The 20,573-nt window shown below is 57.4% G+C and overlaps 1 protein-coding gene across 2 annotated transcripts in view; it reads left to right on the top strand.

The window, feature by feature from the left end:
• The window catches only part of DNAH17 (dynein axonemal heavy chain 17), a 49,644-nt gene that overhangs the window by 26,077 nt on the left and 2,994 nt on the right, over positions 1-20,573 (top strand). For both annotated transcript variants that reach the window (XM_027667491.1, XM_027667492.1), the window contains 50 exons: positions 95-442; positions 523-614; positions 753-879; positions 1,101-1,253; positions 1,656-1,781; positions 1,934-2,041; positions 2,162-2,293; positions 2,587-2,747; positions 2,843-2,999; positions 3,268-3,372; positions 3,800-3,957; positions 4,447-4,585; positions 5,116-5,343; positions 5,496-5,633; positions 6,168-6,300; positions 6,485-6,612; positions 6,704-6,852; positions 7,049-7,331; positions 7,420-7,593; positions 8,206-8,413; positions 8,509-8,674; positions 8,758-8,860; positions 9,019-9,166; positions 9,291-9,382; positions 9,562-9,723; positions 9,829-9,993; positions 10,134-10,325; positions 10,724-10,990; positions 11,469-11,630; positions 12,134-12,367; positions 12,559-12,723; positions 12,818-12,913; positions 13,005-13,222; positions 13,380-13,587; positions 13,801-13,916; positions 14,156-14,348; positions 14,462-14,697; positions 14,967-15,083; positions 15,577-15,781; positions 16,101-16,265; positions 16,394-16,534; positions 16,674-16,844; positions 17,011-17,133; positions 17,281-17,474; positions 17,590-17,738; positions 17,868-17,995; positions 18,268-18,495; positions 19,016-19,207; positions 19,796-19,975; positions 20,294-20,476. In XM_027667491.1, the coding sequence (XP_027523292.1) occupies positions 95-442; positions 523-614; positions 753-879; positions 1,101-1,253; positions 1,656-1,781; positions 1,934-2,041; positions 2,162-2,293; positions 2,587-2,747; positions 2,843-2,999; positions 3,268-3,372; positions 3,800-3,957; positions 4,447-4,585; positions 5,116-5,343; positions 5,496-5,633; positions 6,168-6,300; positions 6,485-6,612; positions 6,704-6,852; positions 7,049-7,331; positions 7,420-7,593; positions 8,206-8,413; positions 8,509-8,674; positions 8,758-8,860; positions 9,019-9,166; positions 9,291-9,382; positions 9,562-9,723; positions 9,829-9,993; positions 10,134-10,325; positions 10,724-10,990; positions 11,469-11,630; positions 12,134-12,367; positions 12,559-12,723; positions 12,818-12,913; positions 13,005-13,222; positions 13,380-13,587; positions 13,801-13,916; positions 14,156-14,348; positions 14,462-14,697; positions 14,967-15,083; positions 15,577-15,781; positions 16,101-16,265; positions 16,394-16,534; positions 16,674-16,844; positions 17,011-17,133; positions 17,281-17,474; positions 17,590-17,738; positions 17,868-17,995; positions 18,268-18,495; positions 19,016-19,207; positions 19,796-19,975; positions 20,294-20,476 (8,346 nt within the window). The remainder of the gene's footprint in view (positions 1-94; positions 443-522; positions 615-752; positions 880-1,100; positions 1,254-1,655; positions 1,782-1,933; positions 2,042-2,161; positions 2,294-2,586; positions 2,748-2,842; positions 3,000-3,267; positions 3,373-3,799; positions 3,958-4,446; positions 4,586-5,115; positions 5,344-5,495; positions 5,634-6,167; positions 6,301-6,484; positions 6,613-6,703; positions 6,853-7,048; positions 7,332-7,419; positions 7,594-8,205; positions 8,414-8,508; positions 8,675-8,757; positions 8,861-9,018; positions 9,167-9,290; positions 9,383-9,561; positions 9,724-9,828; positions 9,994-10,133; positions 10,326-10,723; positions 10,991-11,468; positions 11,631-12,133; positions 12,368-12,558; positions 12,724-12,817; positions 12,914-13,004; positions 13,223-13,379; positions 13,588-13,800; positions 13,917-14,155; positions 14,349-14,461; positions 14,698-14,966; positions 15,084-15,576; positions 15,782-16,100; positions 16,266-16,393; positions 16,535-16,673; positions 16,845-17,010; positions 17,134-17,280; positions 17,475-17,589; positions 17,739-17,867; positions 17,996-18,267; positions 18,496-19,015; positions 19,208-19,795; positions 19,976-20,293; positions 20,477-20,573) is intronic.

Here is a 20,573-nt window from a genome sequence, read left to right as displayed (position 1 = left end):
TGCCTGGAGCAGGTGTCCCTCTGCCGCCCTGCCTTCCCGCAGGGGCTGGACTCAGCACCGTGGTGCCCAGCTCATCCTCCTGCCCTGACTGCAGGTGCTGAATACCCTGGATACTACCTGGGCAGCAATGCAGTTCGAGTACGAGCCCCACGGCAGGACTGGACTCCCACTGCTCAAGGCAGATGAGTTGCTCATCGAGACGCTGGAGGACAACCAAGTGCAGCTGCAGAATGTGTTAGCCTCCAAGTACCGAGCCTTCTTCCTCCAGGAGGCACAAGACTGGCAGCAGAAGCTGTCAACAGCTGATGCCGTTATCAGCACCTGGTTTGAGGTGCAGAGGAAGTGGGGTCACCTGGAAACAATATTCATCGCCTCTGAAGACACCCGCAACCAGCTGCCAGAGGAGTCAAAGAAGTTTGATACCATCGACCAAGATTTCCGAGTGCGAATCCCATTCCCACTCCACATTCACCCCATGGCTCGCTGCCGCTTCAGGTGGACTTAAGTGTTTTTCCTCTTCAGGAGCTAATGGCTGATGCAGAAAAAACTCCCAATGTGGTCGAATGCACCAACAAGCCCAGGCTGCTCGACCGGCTGGAAGCGCTGCAGGACAGGTAAGGGTTCAGTCCCAGCGGAGCATTTGAGGGGGCCAGAGGAAGGGGTTGATTCCCCCAAAGTAGCACTGACAAGGACTGAGCAAAGAGTAAAACCCATATGTAGGGTTGACAGCAGGTTTTTCCATTTTCTTCCAGACTGGAGGTTTGTGAGAAGGCCTTGGCTGAATACCTCGAGACCAAAAGACTGGCTTTTCCCCGGTTCTACTTTGTCTCCTCTGCGGACCTGCTGGATATTTTATCAAAGGGGACCGAGCCCCTTGAGGTATAGGTTGTGTGTGAGCGCGGGGGTGAGTCCTCTGCCTCTTCCATGCTAACCTGTTTGAGCAGTTTTAGAACACTTTTCACCCTAATGGGTAGAACACCATCCCTGATCCCCCTTCCCGGGGGTGCAGTGCCTAGGGAGCACCCAGAGGTAGATCCAAGTGCTGATCACACCTCCACGCATGACGTGGCTCCTGATGGTGGCTGTGCCTCTGCTCTCAGGTGTCCCGGCACCTGACGAAGCTGTTCGACAGTGTGGCCAAGCTGAACTTCCAGCTGAGCTCGGACAAGAAGCCCCTGAAGGTGGCCCAGGGGATGTTCAGCCGGGACGGAGAGTACGTGCCCTTCGATGCAGACTGTGACCTGTCCGGCCAGGTCAGCTGAGCTTTGCGGAGCCTCCGCTTGCTGGGATGGGGGTGCAGGTTGAGGATGGGGATGGGCCTTTTGCTGGTTGTGCACTAACAGCTTGGCAGGAGTTTAAAAATGTAATCACAAAGCTTTTTGGCCAAAAACCCCAGAAATGGGACCTGCATTAGAGGTGCAGAACAGCGCAGTCTTGCGAACCTGCACAGCCTCACAGCCCCTCGGGGGTTACAAGGTGGTTTCCCCTCTGCTTTTCACCCTCAGACCACCCTCCATCACCTCCCATGGGATGTGCCCTGTGGGGCCAGCACCGGGGTCTCTCCTGCAGCTTGTTGCACAGGGAGAGGTTTGAGCAGCCTGAGGGGACACAGGCTGGGAGCCGCTCACTCAGCTCTGCTGGATGTGACTCCCCAGGTTGAGATTTGGCTGAACCGGGTGCTGGAGCGCATGCGCTCGACGCTGCGGCAGCTCATCCCCCGGGCCCTGGTCACCTACGAGGCGAAGCCGCGGGAGCAGTGGGTGTTCGACTACCCGGCACAGGTGGGTGCTGCTGCGTGGGGCCAGGCTGAGCCAGGCTCTGAGAGGAAGAGGAGGAGACAGAGATCCCTGGGAGCTGCAGGCACCTGCCCTGAGCCATAGTGCGGGCAATGTGCTCCCCTCTATGGCTGTGTTGTCCTTGTGGTTTGCTGCAGGTCGCCCTGACGTGCACCCAGATCTCATGGACCTCAGAGGTTGGTGTTGCCTTTTCAAGTCTGCAGAAAGGCTACGAGAATGCCTTGAAAGACTATAACAAAAAGCAGGTTGGCATCATCTGGACCTGACCCAGAGCTGGCCCAAGCCCCTCTGCCAGACTGGGAGTCACCAGGAGGTGGGAAAACGAGGGTATCATCTCTGTGTGCATCATTTCTTTGCTTCCCCAGATTGCTCGGCTGAATGCCCTCATTTCTCTGCTCCTTGGGAACCTGAGTGCTGGAGACAGGATGAAGATCATGACGATCTGTACCATTGATGTCCACTCCAGGGACGTTGTGGCCAAAATGATCCAAACGAAGGTATTTGGTACAAAAGGGTATTTTTACTACACTGTCTCTCAGCACTTCTGAGCACAGACTTCCTGTCACTCTATTACTTTTGGGCTGGGCACTGCGGTTGGCAGGTGAGGGCTGAGCTGAGCCACGAGGAGTGATGGCACCACCCCAGCATGGCACTGGAACCCTTTTGCACACTCTCCTTGTGTTGGGAGGTGGTGAACGGTCCCAAGGCATGAATGGGAGCTTGCTGTCCCAGTGGGCTGGGGTGGGCAGCGCCGGTGCTCACCTGCCTTCCACAGCTGGCTGCTCTGCAGGTGGAGAGCGACCAGGCATTCGCCTGGCAGTCCCAGCTCCGGCACCGCTGGGACGAGGGGAAGAAGCACTGCTACGCCAACATCTGCGACGCTCAGCTCCAGTACGCCTACGAGTACCTGGGGAACACCCCCCGGCTGGTCATCACCCCCCTGACGGACAGGTTGGGACTCGGCTCCCCACACTTGCTGCTGCCTGCAGCTCTGTGGCCGTGCCACACCACTGGCCCTGCTCAGCCCCAGTGTCCTCCCTTCACAGGTGCTACATCACCCTCACACAGTCCCTCCACCTCTATATGGGCGGGGCCCCCGCAGGCCCTGCGGGCACTGGGAAGACTGAGACCACCAAGGACCTGGGCCGGGCAGTGGGCATGATGGTCTACGTGTTCAACTGCTCTGAGCAGATGGACTACAAGGTAGGGCAACAGGGCAACAGGATGGTGGCACTGAGGTGAGAACCATGGGATATCCAAGACAAGGGGGGCCCTGGTTTGGTCTCTGGGAGCACAGGGGAGCCCAGGGGCACGGGGCCATATCACTGTGGGGCATTTCCTTAGGGAAGGGAACAATCCATAGAGCAAGAGCAGCTCTCAGCACTCGAGCTTTGTCACCAAACCCCCCATCGCAGCTGCCATGCAGGATCACAGCACCTGAGCCCCATCCTGATGCTCTGTTTCTCTCCAGTCCTGTGGGAACATCTACAAGGGACTGGCTCAGACAGGCGCCTGGGGCTGCTTTGACGAGTTCAATCGCATTTTGGTGGAGGTCCTGTCTGTCATCGCGGTGCAGGTGCGCACTGTTCCCACAACCCTGTGGCACTGGGTGCCAAAGAGACTTCCCAGCTCACATCCTGGGTGCTATCCCAGCTAAACGTGACTCGTGGGACAACTTGCTGTTGTGCTCTCCACTGTATCCTCTTTGCAGGGTGGTGGGTGGAAGCAGAGCAGTGCTGGTGATTTGGGCACAGCCCAGCTGTATCCCATCCCGATAACCTGTCACCTCCCAGCTCTGCCTTTGCCCAGGACAGGGAGTTGGGGTGACTGGGAGGGAGCTGGTTTTAGGCCAGCTCTCCTGCTGTTATGGCTTCAGTAAGAACTCAGTGCTATTCCTGGCACAGACAAATCCCAGGGTCGCTTTGAGGGGTGGTGAAGGTGAGCCAGAGCATGGGACAGGGAGCTGGGAGCTGCCAGCACTAACACCTCTGCTCACCTGACAGGTGAAATGTATTCAAGATGCAATCCGTGCCAAGAAGAAAACATTCAACTTCCTTGGAGAGATTATCTCCCTGGTCCCGTCGGTTGGGCTGTTCATCACCATGAACCCTGGCTACGCCGGGCGCACAGAGCTGCCTGAGAATCTAAAGGCTCTGTTCAGGTGGGTTGGTGTCATCCCAGCACTTACCTGTGTGATGACACTCATGAATCACATCCATTGCATGTCCTAAGCTGAGGGTGTTTGTGTGCAATGGCGGCCCTGGCATCAGGGAGTCCTTGGCACCAAGGGACAGCCCTGTCACTCCCTGGAGGTGACCAGGCTGGGCAAGCTGGGCTGCTCAGCTGGGGAAGAGGATGCTCAGGGGGTCTAATTGCCACCCCAGCTAAAAATCCAATTGACAATAAGACAAAAAGGTGATGGAGTGCTGGAAGGGGAGGCGCAGGGTTGCTGTGGGATCCCTGTCCTTGGAGGAACTCAAATGGTGAGTGCAGAAGGGCCGGGTGCCCTGATCCGGTGGGGACATGAACCCCCAGCAGTGTAACTGCAGCAGGGAAGGATTTGTACTGGAAACTCAGGGGCAAACCCTGGGGGCTATGGGAGGGCAAAGACATGGTGTGCAGCCCTGCCAACCTCTGTGCTCCTCTGCAGACCCTGCGCCATGGTGGTCCCTGACTTCGAATTGATCTGTGAAATCATGCTTGTGGCAGAGGGGTTTCTCGATGCCAGGCTGCTGGCAAGAAAGTTCATCACTCTGTACACACTCTGCAAAGAGCTGTTGTCGAAACAGGTAATTAACAATATCACACAGGATAGAGGAAAGAGTCCATTTGAACTTCAGACCTGAAACACTGTAGTGGGATTGCTGGTGGTGATGCGGGGGGTGATGTTCCGCACAGCTCAGGTCTATGGCAGGACAAGTTCCACTTCCATCTGGTACATCATATGGTATCTTTCTGCCTTAGGGAAGGAATCAAGAAGGCCAAAGGTAGAATAACATAGAATTAGAATTAGAATTAGAATTAGAATTAGAATTAGAATTGAACCAGTTAAGGTGAGAGCTTCTAGATATTATTCATCTTAGCAGAGGTGTTTCACACCTAAAACATGTCTCCAAGAAGGAAGCTGGATTCCCATTCCCCTTGTGACAATGAAGGCTTCTCCTGTAAACAAGCTCAGTTTAGGTCCCCCAGTTGGGCTGGACCACACACTGTGTGGGTGACCTGTCTGTGGGGCAATAGACAGTGTTCCTCTGTGGTGCTGTTTGAAACTGTTCTCGTTCACCAGAGTGAAATGGTAACTCTTTGCTGCCTGTCACAGGACCACTACGACTGGGGGCTGCGAGCCATCAAGTCCGTGCTGGTGGTGGCAGGCTCCTTGAAGAGGGGGGACCCCGGCTGTGCCGAGGACCAGGTTCTGATGAGAGCTTTACGAGACTTCAACATCCCCAAGATCGTGACAGATGACTTGCCTGTGTTCATGGGGCTGATTGGAGACCTGTTCCCGGCGCTGGATGTCCCCAGGAAGAGGGACCTCAACTTTGAGAAGGTGCAAGCTTAGGCACAGCACCAGCACTGGAGGCGTCTCAGCCCTGGCAGGGTTCAGAGGCTGATGGTCCATTCAGCACTTCTGGAAGTGGCCAGCTCGTCTCCAGGGTCTTGCCAAAGCTGCCAGTGGTCAGCACCTGCTCTCCCTCCCAGGTCATCCGTGAGTCCGTGCTGGAGCTGAAGCTGCAGGCAGAGGAGAACTTCGTACTGAAGGTGGTGCAGCTGGAGGAGCTGCTGCAAGTGCGACATTCTGTCTTCGTCGTCGGCAACGCCGGCTGCGGCAAGTCCCAGGTAGCAGCCAAACCATCCTGAGGACATGGGGCCCGAGCATATCCCATGGCCTCCCACAGCTCTTGGTGAGGGCATGGCCACAGGCCACAGCCAGGCATGCAGACCCTGGCGCAACCAGAACAGCATTTGGGTGGGGGACTGCAGTGCAACCATGACCGTGCCAGGCCCTCCAGCACTGCCTGTGCCAGACTGAGCCCATGGAGCTGAGCGGGTTTGGGATGCACAGCTCAGGGGCTGCTCAGGACACCCATGAGTGGAGCAGGGACAATGTAGGGAGCAGGCAGAGGCACGCTCTCACAATGCTGTGCATGCTGGGGTGCCGGCAGGATGACAGGACAGTGCTGGCTGGTGGGGTCAGGGCTCCCACAACAGCCCAGCCAGGAGCTGACTCTGCAGAGGGAGGTCAGGTGCATTCCCAGCAGCAGCCCATGTGGGAGCAGGACTCTGTACCCTCTGCTGTGGGCAGATGCTGCCGAAGGCTGTGGACACCCCGGTGGGAGCAGCACCCGCAGCTGCACCATCCCCTCCCCACAGGTGCTGAAGTCGCTCAACAAAACGTACCAAAAGCTGCAGCGGAGGCCAGTCACCGTGGACCTCGACCCCAAGGCCGTGACCTGCAATGAGCTGTTCGGGGTCATCCATCCAGCCACACGGGAGTGGAAGGATGGTGAGACACCAATGCCATGAGCTCTGTTTACAGGATGTGAGATGGAAAGGGAAGACCTTTACTTGGGGCTCCTTCCTGGAGTGGGAGGGAGAAGGAATGTCTTTCATGGGAGCACCAGTCCTGTGTGTCTCCCAGCAAACATCCGTGCATGGAGAGGACCAACCCATGTCTCTCTGTGGGGCAGGTCTGTTCTCCACAGCGATGCGTGACCTGGCCAACATCACACATGACGGGCCCAAGTGGATCATCCTCGATGGAGACATTGATCCCATGTGGATTGAGTCCCTGAACACAGTCATGGATGACAATAAGGTTGGTGCCATCACACTCCAGGGGCTTTGCTTGCTCATTAACTCAGGAGGATCAGCTCTGGGCATCCCTCACAACAAGCCACTTCCCCCAGGTTCTCACCTTGGCCAGCAACGAGCGTATCCCCCTCACCCCCACCATGCGGCTCATCTTCGAGATCAGCCACCTGCGCACAGCCACCCCCGCCACCGTGTCCCGGGCAGGAATCCTCTACATCAACCCCACGGACCTCGGCTGGCACCCGTGAGCCAGGAAGGGAGAAGGATGGGGTGGGAAGGGATCAGATGGACAGGGTGGGACAAAATGGGATCTGATGGGATGGGATGGGACAGGATGGGACAAAATGAGATGAGGGGATGAGATGGGATGGGATGAGATGGGTATGGGATGGGCACTGGCCCCCACATGCTCACTGCAGCCCTGCTTGTCCCTCCCGCAGTATTGTGACCAGCTGGATTGAGACGAGGACAGTAAAGTCTGAGAAGGCCATTCTGATGGTCCTCTTTGACAAGTACCTGCCACCATGCCTGGAGAAACTCAAGTCTGGGTTCAAGACAATCACCCCTGTCCCCGAGGTCACAGCCATACAGACAGTGCTGTCCCTGCTGGAATGTCTCCTGACACCAAAGAATGTCCCACCAGACTCACCCCGGGAGCGATATGAGCTCTACTTTGTCTTTGCCTGTACCTGGGCCTTTGGCGGGGCCTTGTTCCAGGACCAGGTACTGCCACGGGACCACCTCATGCCTGGCACCCCTTGCTGTGTCCCATCATGTGGCTGGTGTCTGAGTGTCTTTGTTTTGTCCCCAGCTGGTGGATCACCGCCAGCAGTTCAGCAAGTGGTGGCTGACGGATTTTAAAGCCGTCAAGTTTCCCAGCGAGGGGACAATTTTTGACTATTACATTGATCCGGAAACTAAGAGATTCAAACCCTGGGATGAAAGAGTGCCACAGTTCGAGCTCGACCCTGAAGTCCCCTTACAGGTATTTCCCATGAGCTCTATGTTTATATAGTTTATTTGATTACTACTCTACAGTCTTCCCCTCAGCAATGCCTGGAGTGTCACTGGGATTTGGGCTGGGGGCATCCAGCAAACCCAATGGCTTCCTGTAGTTATTTTTACCCTGCAGAAACCTCAGCAAGGGCTATAAGTTCCACCTCTTCTTTAACTTTAGATTAACCTGCAGCTTCATAGAGTCTCATGAAATAACTATTGCCTGAGTGCAAAATTTCCTTTAGCACTTGATTTGTGTCTCCTGCAGTGCTGTCCAGGGGGGGTTATCAAAGCTGTCAGGGCAAGGGCGAGGAACCACGACTGGGTTTGGCCGTGGGCTGAGCAGACACCAGAGGTGGTTTCAGGAACTGTCCATTTTGTTCTGTGTAATAACAGTTTTAGTCAGAAAGGCCTTAGAATAGTTAAGTACCCAAGACCTGTAGGTTTAGAGAGGGAACAGGTTTGTATGCAGAGAGCATCGTCCACTGGAGCTGCTGTGGACACCGTGCAGGGCTCTGGCATACTGTCCCCTGCTCCCACAGAGGATCCCACCTCTGCCAATGCCAGGGCAAGCACCAAAACTGACAGCCCCTCTCCCCAGGCTGCCATGGTGCACACCACAGAGACCATCCGCCTCCGCTACTTCCTGGACCTGCTGATGGAGAAGCGGCAGCCGGTGATGCTGGTGGGGAACGCAGGGACGGGAAAGTCAGTCCTAATGTGGGACAAGCTGGAAGCACTTGGCACAGACGAATATCTGGTGCAGTCTGTGCCCCTCAACTTCTACACCACCTCGGCCATGCTGCAGGGTGAGGCTGTCAGAGTCAGCAGCTGGCCCCGTGCCAGGCTGTGCCACAGGGTCCTGCAGTGCTGACCCACCACCCACCCACTCCTCTTGCTGCAGCCGTCCTTGAGAAACCCTTGGAGAAGAAATCGGGAAGAATCTACGGCCCACCCGGCTCCAGAAGGCTGGTCTACTTCATTGATGACATGAACATGCCAGAGGTGGACAAATATGGCACCGTGGCACCACACACGCTCATCCGGCAGCACCTGGACCATGGGCACTGGTGGGTGCCAGAGGGGCACAGCACAATGGGGGGAACCTGTCCCCATCCCCAGGGAAAGCATCACAGTGCTGGTCCCTGCACAGGTACGACAGGACCAAACTGACCCTGAAGGACATTCGTAACTGCCAGTACGTGGCCTGCATGAACCCAACCGCGGGGTCCTTCACCATTGACTCACGGCTGCAGGTGTGTGGGATCCAAGGGCCAAGCCATGTCCAGCACATCCGTTCCCCTTGGGCCAAGGCCCAGAGGGTGGGGTGAGGCAGGGGGCCCTGCGATGTTGTCTGGCTGCGTTAGCCCCCGCAGGGCAAAGTGCCCATCTCAATTTCTGCCCCTTTCTGCAGCGCCACTTCTGCGTCCTCGCTGTGAGCTTTCCCAGCCGGGAGGCTCTGCACACCGTGTATGGCACCATCCTGGAGCAGCACCTGGCCCGGCAGCACATGCCACAAGCTCTCCAGAAGATGCAGCCCCAGCTGGTAGCAGCAGCACTGGGTGAGCCCCCGCCACCCTGGGGTGGGATATGCCAGCATTGGCCCCTGGGGAATGCACTGCTGGGGAGCAGGCTCAGGGATCTCTGGGGACCTGGCACCCACTCACCCCCTTCTCCTCCCAACAGCCCTGCACCAGAAGGTTTCCACCACCTTTCTGCCAACAGCTATCAAGTTCCACTACCTCTTCAACCTGCGGGACCTCTCCAACATATTTCAGGTAGCTTGAGGGCTGTTTCTTCTAAAACATCCTTATTTCTCCCTTTCCTCATCCCACAGTCTTGCAGCATACCTTTTCCCTGAAACGGGCCTTGGCCTCTTCCCAGAGCCAACCTTTACACTCGGCTCTGAGTGGCACTAAAATAACCCTGAGGGCTGTGAGGTTTGTATGTTTGCCAGGGGCTGCTCTTCTCCACCCCTGAGTGCCTGAAAAGCCCTGTGGACTTGGTGCGTCTCTGGCTCCATGAAGCAGAGAGGGTGTACGGAGACAAGCTCGTTGACGAAGGGGATCAGGGCGGCTTCAAGAAGCTGCTGGTGGACACCTGCAAAACCGCCTTTCAAGTAAGTTGTGCTGAAAAGGAGAGGACTCCAGTCTGGTGGCACTGCCTTGGTATCCTGTGGCCAAACCCCACAGCTGAAACCCACGACTGGAATTGCCTTTCCCAGGAGCTCAGCGAAGATGTGGTGTTCGCCAAGCCCAACATCTACTGGCACTTTGCCCAGGGCTTTGATGAGTCCAAGTACATGCCAGTGCCAAGCTGGGCAACTCTGAGTGACCTGCTGGGGGAAGCCCTGGACAGCTACAATGAGGTGAACGCAGCAATGAACCTGGTGAGTGCCTGTGGTGGGCAGCACTGCCCTGAAAAGATGTGACTGCGGCATCACGCTGCTTGGGTCAGTGCATTTTGGGGCACTTGCTACTTCCCTGCCCTGGTCCAGAACACTGAACATTCCCCTCCTGTTTTCTTCAGGTGCTCTTTGAAGATGCTGTGTCTCACATTTGCAGAATTAGCAGGATCTTGGAGTCTCCTCGGGGCAATGCGCTGCTGGTGGGGGTGGGAGGCAGCGGGAAGCAGAGCCTGGCACGGCTGGCAGCAAACATCAGCAACCTGAGCGTGTTCCAGATCACACTGAGGAAAGGCTATGGCACCGCGGACCTGAAGGTAGGAGCAGCTTTGGGCCCTGGGCCAGTGCTGCCTGCTGAGGGCAAGGTCCTGCACCTGCAGTGTTGGTGCCTAGGGTGGGCTCATGGGGCTCTGCTCTCCTCACATCAGTGCATTTGCACACCAGGATCTGCTCATAGGTGACACCCAGGAGTCCTGCCCCAAGGGGCCACAGCACTTCCCCAGCCAGGGACAGGCAGGAGCCACTGGTGAGGAGGGCAGGTGCAGTGTGGGCAGCCCTGATGCTGCACCCATCTCCGGGCTGAGCAGTTGGCACCACCTCCTTCCCAAATGATCCTTCCCAAAGGCTCCCCCCAGCTCCCCAGGGCTGCTCCAAACACTTTGGAGAACACCTCATGGAGGTTGAACCAGGGGGTGACAGTTTCTCTCTGCCCCAGGTGGACCTCGCCTCCCAGTACATCAAGGCAGCCGTGAAGAACATCCCCACTGTGTTCCTGATGACGGACTCCCAGGTGGCTGAAGAATCGTTCCTGGTTCTAATCAATGACTTCTTGGCATCCGGGGAAGTGCCAGGTCTCTTTCAGGATTCTGACCTGGAAACCATCATTGGTTCCATGAGACCCCAGGTGAAGGCCCTTGGATTGGAGGATTCAAAGGAAAACTGCTGGAAATTCTTTATAGAAAAAGTCCGGCGCCAGTTAAAGGTGGGTGTTTGCTCCCTGGGGTGGTTTGTCCATGCCCCTGACTTGCCTGATCCAAAACCTCTTTGCAGCAGGGCATCCTGAAGTTTCATCCCAGGGTGGTGGGTTTGGGAAAACGGTGTTTTCAGAGGCTCTCCAGATGCCTCTGGCCCCAGGGGTGCAGGACAGAACACCCCTGTATTGACCTCCCTGGAGGCAGAGGCAGAGCAGCACCTCCATGGCCGTGGGCCATGCTGGGCACTCACAGGGACTCTGACTGTGCTCAGCTGCTGACTGCAGCCACCAAAGGGGACACAATCCAGCTCTGGTGAGCAGCACAAGGTGCACAACCACAGACCACCTCCCATGTACTGGGAGTTACTGGGAGGGCAGCACAGCCCTGGTCTGCAGCAGAAGCCTTGCAGTCATGCAGAGCCCCTGGTGACGTTCCTGCCAACCCAGCAGCGGGGACACCCTGCTCAGCAGTGCTGCTCTGCCCCAGGTCGTCCTCTGCTTCTCCCCTGTGGGCTCAACCCTGCGTGTGCGGGCCAGGAGGTTCCCTGCTGTGGTCAACTGCACGGCCATTGACTGGTTCCACGAGTGGCCAGAGGATGCTCTCGTGTCCGTCAGCAGCAGGTTCCTGGAGGAAACGGAGGACATTGAGGTGAGCTGGGACCCCCGGCACAGCTGCTGTCCTGGGGCACTGGGGATCCCTGCACCTTTGCTGCTCTCCTTGTTTAATGTGCCCAGGGATAGGGGTCTGGTGTGACCAAGGGGGCGAGGGGCAGCAAGCTGGGAATAGATCTGGGATAGGCTCACAGCTGGTTCTGGGGTCAGAGCCTGCAGCCCTGCACCGTGCTTGTGGGGATGAACCTTCCCTCATTTTCTTCTGTCCTTAAAGCACCCCCTCAGGTAACAGCCTAGGGACAACAGCTTCTCCCAGTGCAGGGTTGAGTCAGGGACCCAGAGCTGGGCATGGGAACCGGTGCTGGTGCCATGACTACCAGCATGTCTCAGCCCTGCACTGTGCTGTTAACGAAAAGGGTCACTTTTCTCTGGCCTCTGCGGCTGGACACAGAGCCAATGCTGCAGGAGGGCTCAGTGCAGCCCCTGCACATCACTGCAGGCACCCACTGCAGCAGCTCCCTGTCTGTGCTCCCTGTGCAGCCAGAGGTCAAGGTCTCCATCAGCCAGTTCATGTCCTTTGTCCACACGAGTGCGAAGGAGATGTCCAAGACCTACCTGGCTGTGGAGAGACGCTATAATTACACCACACCAAAGACCTTCCTGGAGCAGATAAAGCTCTACCAAAGCCTGCTGGCAAGTAAAAGGAGCAAGCTCTCTGCCAACATCGAGAGGCTGGAGAAGGGGTTGATGAAGCTGCAGAGCACAGCATCACAGGTGCCTATCTACAACCTCACTCGTACATTGTGCCTGGTGCAGGTGTGGCATGGGGAGAGAGAGCAGGCATGTCCCTGCAGGGTGGTCAAGGTGGCCACAAGGTCCCCAAGCCATACCAAGCCACTGCTCTGGGGCCAGGCAGGGTTTGGCAGTATCAGCCCTCTGATCTGCTCTGTTTCTCCATTGTCGAGGTGGATGACCTGAAAGCCATGCTGGCAATCCAGGAGGCAGAGCTGAAGCAGAAGAACGAGGACACAGATAAACTGATCCATGTGGTGGGTGTTGAGACAGAGAAGGTCACCAAGGAGAAAGCCATTGCTGATGAGGAGGAGCTGAAGGTCGAGGCCATTAACAAGGTGTGTGGCACTGAGCCAGTGCCCAGTGTGGGACGGGGCAGCGTGAGCTCTGTGGCTACGGCTGCTCACCCCATCCCGCGTCCTCCCTCCCCAGATGGTGGCTGAGAAGCAACAAGCCTGTGCAAGTGACCTGGCGGAAGCAGAGGTGGTGCTCTCTGCTGCCCGTGAGGCCCTCAACACACTCAACAAGGTGGGCGAGCTCTCGGTGGGAAGCAGGTGCCCAGCTAGCGCTGGTGGCCCCACACCAGGGTGATGCTCAGTGGCCCTGTGGTCCCTTCCAGTACAACCTGACAGAGCTGAAGTCCTTTGGGGCTCCGCCCCCAGAAGTGGTGAATGTGATGGCAGCTGTGTTGATTCTGACAGCCGAAAATGGCAAGATTCCGAAGGACAAGAGCTGGACAGCAGCAAAAGTCAAGATAGGAAAAATAGACACTTTCCTTTCAAGCTTACAAAACTATGATGGGGAAAACATCCCTGAGCCCTGTCTCAAGGCATTTCAGTGAGTCTCTGGCTGGTTCCTGCCCCAGCCCAGCCCTTGTGCAGGGTGGCCAGGGGGACCCTCAGCTGGGAGCACAGCAGAGTTTGGGGGCAGGAGTGGGAAGGGTCGCTGGCAGCCACGGCACGGTGCCATAGCATGGCATGTGCTCCCATTCCAGGCCGTACCGGTCAGACCCCGGGTTTGATCCCGAGTTCATCAAGTCCAAATCAACGGCCGCGGCGGGGCTGTGCTCCTGGTGCCTCAACATGGTCCGCTACTACGAGGTGCACTGTGAGGTGAAGCCCAAGAGGCAGGCGGTGGCTGACGCCGATGCCGAGCTGGCGGAGGCACAGCAGAGGCTCAGTCGCATTAAGAGCAAAATTGTGGTAAGTGTGTGTCCCCCAGCCCCCAGGCAGGGCCAGCCACCAGCGCCCGCCACGACCCCCTCAGCCACCAAACGAGCAAGAGAGGTTTCTTTAACTCCATGAACCCGGAGCCCAAGCCGAGCACTGGGCTGGGACAGGGCCACTGCAGAGCTCCGGGAACATGGAGCCTCCTGTCCAAGTAGGGAGTAACTGTGGGACTGTTCTCTTCCAAAGACCCTGAATGCCAATCTGGCGACTCTCACTGCTCAGTTTGAGAAAGCCACAGCAGAAAAGATCAAATGCCAGCAGGAGGCTGATGAAACCAACAAAGTCATCACCTTGGCAAACAGGTACCGTGCAAATGCTGGCTCCAAAGCACTGGGGCAGGCTGATGCCCCCTGGCATTGCTTGGTGGCCGTGGAAGCAACAGAGCCCCCCATACCCTCCACAAATTAAAAACTCCTGAGATAAACTGGGCCAAAAATTCATGGAGGTATACAGCCCTGAAGCCATTTTCTGATGATGCCCTGGGGTCACAGCACTGGGAGCACCAGCACCACAGCAGCCACCATCCCCTCTGACCCCTCAGGCTTGTTGGGGGTCTGGCATCCGAAAATGTCCGCTGGGCTGAGTCAGTGGACCAGCTCAGAGAGCAGGAGAAGACGCTGTGCGGGGACGTGCTGCTAGTCTCTGCCTTTGTGTCCTACGTCGGATATTTCACCAAGAAGTACAGGGCTGAGCTGCTGGAGCAGCACTGGATCCCCTTCCTCAATGGGCTGACGGTGAGAGACCACAGATTCCATCCCAGAGTGCCCAGGGCTCCTTCACCCCCGCCCACCAGCACTGGGGGCTCCCACCCCTCTGTGGCCAGGCACCCAACAGCCCCTCCCTGCAGGTGCCCATCCCCATCACCCCAGGCCTGGACCCCCTCAGCCTCCTCACGGACTCTGCCGATGTGGCTGCCTGGAACAACCAGGGCCTGCCCAGTGACCGCACTTCCACCGAGAACGCTGCCATCCTCTGCAGCACCCAGCGGTGGCCGCTGCTCGTGGACGCCCAGCTCCAGGGCAGCAAGTGGATCAAGAACAAATACGGGGAGGAGCTGCAGGTCGTCCGCCTGGGCCAGCGGAGGTGGGCCAGGGGCTGCAAAGTTGGGCACAGGCTTGGGCTGCACTGGCCCCCATTTCCCTGCCATCGAAGGGTGCAGGGTGCTGTGAGCCAGGGCAACCACATCCCCATCAGACTCAGGGCACCCGAGGGCAGCAGCTCCACAGGTCCTGCAGGGGCCAGGGCTGGCAGAGCACAGCAGGGTCCCAACAGGGCACGGTGGCTGGAAGGCACCCCTTGAGCCCCCCACAGTGTACAGGCTTGCCACGTGCACCTCCCCCCTCTCCACTCAGGTACCTGGACACCATTGCACAGGCAGTCTCTGAAGGACAGACACTGCTGATTGAGGACATTGGTGAGACGGTGGAGGCGGTGCTGGACCCACTGCTGGGCAAGACCATCTTGGGCAGGTGAGCACACCCCAGTGCCGAGTGGTTTCACCTGCCCCAAGCAATGACTGCTGCCCCAAAATGCTGGTCGATGCCCCTTTGCTGCCGGCAGTTGAGGGCCTGATCCTTCCTTGGTTTTGGCCACATCCCCCAGTGTTCTCCAGTATGTCCCACTGTACTGATGTGGCCTTTTGGGCTATTCTTGTCTGCAGTACCCAGTTCATTTAGTGATTTAAGGACATGTCCCCTGGGGCACCTGCCATAAGCAGGTGATAAGCTGGAAGGGGAAAAGCACCCCAGAAGCTATGGGGGGGCTGCAGCAGGGCAGCCTCCAGCTCCTGCTCCTCCACCCTTGCCCTGCCGGGGCTGGTTTGGCACTTCTGCCCTTGCTGAGCCTTTTCCCAACTAAAGAAATCCATTCTGAGCAGCCGGGAACAGCACACGGGCTGATCGCACGTGTCTGTGATGAGTTACTACCCAGTGTGTGGACTAATTTGTTCAATTAACTGAACAGATACATTAGGATTGGAGATAAAGAAGTGGAGTATCACCAGCAGTTCCGCTTGATCCTGCACACCCGATGTTTCAACCCGCACTACAAGCCAGAGGTGCAGGCTCAGTGCACTCTCATCAACTTCTTGGTGACACGGGAGGGCCTGGAGGACCAGCTTCTGGCCGCCGTGGTGGCCCGGGAGCGGCCGGACCTGGAGACCCTGAAGGTACAGGCCCAGCTGCTGGATGGAGGGGTGGGAGAGGACGGGGCACTGCGGAGGTTTTGGGGCAGGGAGCAGAAGAGCTCCCCTCTGTGTGCTCCCTGTGTTTGTCAAGAGCCAAGTGAGTCCCAAACAGACCCTGCAACTGCAAGTCCCCCATTGCTCCCGCAGCCAGCGCTGCCCTGGTGGGTGATGGTGGGTCCCAGGAGGGGCCACGGCCACCTTCCCCTTGCACAAGCACATCGGTGGCCATATGACAGTGACTGGTGCCAGCACTCAGTCATGATCTCTCGAGTGACATATCCCTTGGGGGCTGCTGTCACAGGCAAACTTAACCAAGAGCCAGAACGAGTTCAAGATCAAGCTGAAGGAGCTGGAGGACTCACTGCTCGCCCGGCTGTCGGCTGCTGGGGGAGACTTCCTGCGGGACACAGCTCTGGTGGAAAACCTGGAAATAACAAAGCGCACAGCCAAGGAAATCGAGGAGAAAGTAAACATGCTGCCCTGGCCCTGGTGCCACAGGCAGAGGGACAGCTTGGCTGGACACCCAGCCAGAGGGCAGGCACTGCTTCAGCCCATGCCTTGGTTCTGGTAACACCCACCCCCGTGTGCCTCCAGGTCAAAGAAGCTAAAGTCACCGAAGTACAAATAAACGTCGCAAGAGAGAACTATCGCCCGGCGGCAGAGCGCGCGTCCCTGCTGTACTTCATCCTGAGTGACCTCGGCAAGATCAACCCCATCTACCAGTTCTCTCTCAAGGTAGACAGGGAGTGACGAGGGAGCTGGTGTGTGCAGGTGGGATGGGGCTGGAGGAGGATGGAGATTTGGTGTTTCAGTGTTTATGCTGCTGATGAGCTCCCAGCAGCCGGACACTGATGCCTGCCGGGATCTTCTTCAGGCCTTCAATGGTGTTTTTGAGAAAGCCATCCAGCGTGCGGCCCCCAGCCAGGACACCAAGCAAAGGGTGGTCAACCTGACGGACCAGATCACCTACTCGGTCTATATGTACACAGCACAGGGCCTCTTTGAGAGAGACAAACTCATCTTCCTGGCCCAGGTTGCCTTCCAGGTAATCCCTGTGAATGTCTGGGGCTCCTGCTGTACAACAGGTGCTTATGTGGCTTTAGACAGGTTGTTCTCACTCCTGTGCTGCTGCTGGATGCTCAAAGCCTCTCGCCCCCTCGCACCGGGGCAGTGGCACCAGGTGGCTGTGATGCCGCACTCCCAACTTCCAGGTCCTGACCATCAAGAAAGAAGTGAACCCAGCAGAGCTGGACTTTCTCCTGCGCTTCCCTTCCAAGGCTGGTGTCACGTCTCCCGTGGACTTCCTGCAGACCCAGGGCTGGGGTGCTGTCAAGGTGGGTCCATGAGGTCGCCTGCGGTGCCAAGGCAATGCCAGCACAGCCCCTGGCGCAGGGTCACCTGGGGTCCAGGGTCACCTGCATGGGTTCCCTGAGGAACCCAGAGCCCAGGAATGATTTAGTCCTTCTCTGTGGAACCTGAAGGCTCTCTCAGACATGGAAGAGTTCAGGAACCTGGACAGTGACATAGAGAACTCGGCAAAGCGATGGAAAAGGTTTGTGGAGATGGAGGCACCAGAAAAGGAGGCGCTCCCCATGGACTGGAAGAACAAGTCAGCCCTGCAGAAGCTGTGCGTGCTGCGGTGCCTGCGCCCCGACAGGATGACCTATGCCATCAAGTGAGCTGGTGCCCAGCACAGGGCCCTCCTGCAAGAGCCCTGCAGTGTCATCATGCCAGCTGTGCCCAGCAACTGCATCTCCTCTGACTCACTGGATGGTTCTATTTTTCTGTAGGAAATTTGTGGAAGAGAAGATGGGGAGGAAGTATGTGGAAGGAAGGAGCATTGACCTCTCTGAGGTGTACAAAGAGAGCAGCCCCTCCACACCCCTGTTTTTCATCCTCTCCCCTGGCGTGGATCCGCTGAAGGATGTGGAGGCGCTGGGTGAGCCACTCCCACCTCAGGCTGGCACCAGCCCCAACAGCCACGAGCTGGTGCAGGGCCAAGCGGCTGGAACTGCACAACCCCAGCTCAGTGCCCATACCGATAATTCTGGTGTACACTCCCTCCCAGGCACGAGGCTGAACTTCACCATCGACAATGGGAAGATCCACAACGTGTCACTGGGGCAGGGCCAGGAGGTTGTGGCAGAACAGGCCATGGAGGTGGCTGCTGAGCAGGGCCACTGGGTCATCCTACAGGTGGGTCGGGGGCACTGTGGTGCACCAAGAGACACAGCCCTGACAGCAGCCGGGCACACCAGGGCACCCAGCCCTGCCAGCATCCAGTCACACGGTACACGGTCACCCCACTGGTGATGGCAGTGACACTGCTGGGGCCAGCTGGGTGTATCCAGCCCAAGTGGTGTCCTGTCATGCTGCACCTTCTCCCTGTGGAGCAACAGTAGGAATTTGGCGGCCGGGGGGGGGGGGGGGAGGTGAGATTCATGAGGTACAGGCTGTTCCTGTTGCAGAACATCCATCTGGTGGCCCGGTGGCTGGACACACTGGACAAACTGGTGGAGCAGCACAGCATGGAAAGCCACCCCGAGTACCGGCTGTTCATGAGCGCCGAGCCAGCCCCCAGCCCCGAGTCGCACATCATCCCACAGGGGCTGCTGGAAAACTCCATCAAAATCACCAGCGAGCCACCGACCGGCATGCGGGCCAACCTGCACAGGGCCCTCGACCTCTTCTCACAGGTACCCCCCGCACCACCCCTGCCCTTCCACAGCTGCTCCTCGGGACTGTTCAGGCCAGTGTGCCTGGCTCATCCCCTCCCAGGGTTCCACAGGCTGAGCATCTTTGGGGAGTGTCACTGCAGCCAGAAACACTGCACCCCAAGCCAGCACCCCCCCAGGACATCCTCCTGTAGTGCCCAGAGCCCCCATTCGCCAGGGTAACCAGAGCTGCCCGAGGGCTCCTGACACAAGGAAGTGCCAGGTTGCCAATGCCTTCCCTGAGACTGAACCTGGAGCTGCTGCAGTTTTAGCGTGAACAAGATGCCTCAGCTGTCAGCAGGGCATTGGGGTGTGGCATCCTAATTCTTCTGTAAACAAATGAGTGCAAAAATTACCAACTAGCAAAGCATTAAAATACAATTTTATGCCTTTTTTTTTCTAATAAACACCTTCAGTTCTCTTTTGCCAATGAAAGTTCTTAACTAGAGGGGCATCTGATAGCTATATTCACCTGCAACCCCCCATCACTGTTCCCCCACAGGAAACACTGGAACAGTGCAGCAAAGAGACTGAGTTCAGGTGCATCCTGTTTGCACTCTGCTACTTCCACGCAGCGGTGGCCGAGCGGCGCAGGTTTGGCACCCAGGGCTGGAACAGGCCCTACCCCTTCAACAGCGGCGACCTGACCGTCTCTGTTAACGTCCTGCACAACTACCTGGAGGCCAACGCCAAGGTGAGGGATGACAAGGTGACCACTCTACACACAGCACACACTGGAACAATCGGCCTTTCTCAGAACCTTCACCAGTTTGCAGCACAAACACTGTCTCATGAAGAAGCCCAGGGCTGGCAGCAGCTCCTCCCCTGGTCCCCACACACTCAGGCAGGGGAAGGGGCTGAGTCCTTGGCCCCACTGAGCTGAGTAGAAAAAGGCATCAGGCACCAGCTGGGAGAAGTGCCTGGCCTGACCTGTGCCTTGGTGCTTGCTGCCCGGAGAAGGAAGGTGTGGTGAGCAGGGCTGAAGTCTTGCCCTTAGACCTGCCCTTGCAGACACAATCGGTGCTGGTTGGAGTAAAGATGGGATGATGGGATTCAAAGCACAGACAGCTGTGTCCATGAGACAGGGAGAAATCTGTGGGTGAACAAGAGACACTCCAGATGAGATCCTGTTCACTGTCCCTGAGCCTCTGTGGGCCCAGGGACTGTCACCTCCCTGCACACTGGACAGGTCAATCCCAGAGCCGTCACTCTGTGGCCCTGCTGCTGCATGGGGGACTCCCGGGGAGCTGCACAGGAGTTCCAGCTCAAGCCTCTCCCACAGGTACCATGGGATGATCTCCGGTACCTCTTTGGTGAGATCATGTATGGAGGGCACATCACTGACGACTGGGACCGCCGGCTGTGCCGCACGTACCTGAGCGAGTATGTCCAGCCAGAGATGCTGGAAGGGGAGGTGTCCTTGGCTCCAGGGTTTCCAGTCCCTCCCCGCTTGGATTACCAGGTAAGAAAGACAAACACTGCAATTTGCTATGGAAAACCCCTGCTCTGGATAAATGCACATGAGTCCAAGTTCCCCCACGTTCACTAAGGGGGATGTAGGGAAAGAGAGTGTCAATCCCCTGGAACTAGGATTGCTAAAAATAATTCCTGTGGCCGGGGCAGGAGGGTGGGACATGAGTGAAAAAAAATAGCCTCCATGAGCACAGGCAGGTGCTGCAAAGGGCCCCTGAGGGCAGTGATGGGTTTTCAAGGCTGCAGGGAAGTTTGGGCTCCTTTGCCTGTACCTGCTGAGCTAACACTGGCCCTGCCCTGCACTCAGGACTACCACCAGTACATCGATGACAACCTGCCAGGCGAGAGCCCCCACCTGTACGGGCTGCACCCCAACGCAGAGATGGGCTTCCTGACCGTCACCTCGGACAGGCTCTTCCGCACGGTCCTGGAACTGCAGCCCAAGGAATCTGAGGCTGGTGGAGGCGCAGGTGGCTCCCGGGAGGAACAGGCAAGTCAAGTCCTGTCTCTTTACAGCAGAAATTAATTGAGGGGTTTTTTTAATCTGTGGTTATTTTTATTATGGAGAAAAAAAACCCTCTTAATGG

Source organism: Corapipo altera, unplaced genomic scaffold (assembly GCF_003945725.1).
Source record: "Corapipo altera isolate COAL_440 unplaced genomic scaffold, ASM394572v1 305, whole genome shotgun sequence".
In the NCBI taxonomy this organism is placed as follows: domain Eukaryota; kingdom Metazoa; phylum Chordata; class Aves; order Passeriformes; family Pipridae; genus Corapipo; species Corapipo altera.
Note: the sequence above shows the minus strand (reverse complement) of the source record. Positions and strands in the feature narration are given on the sequence as shown.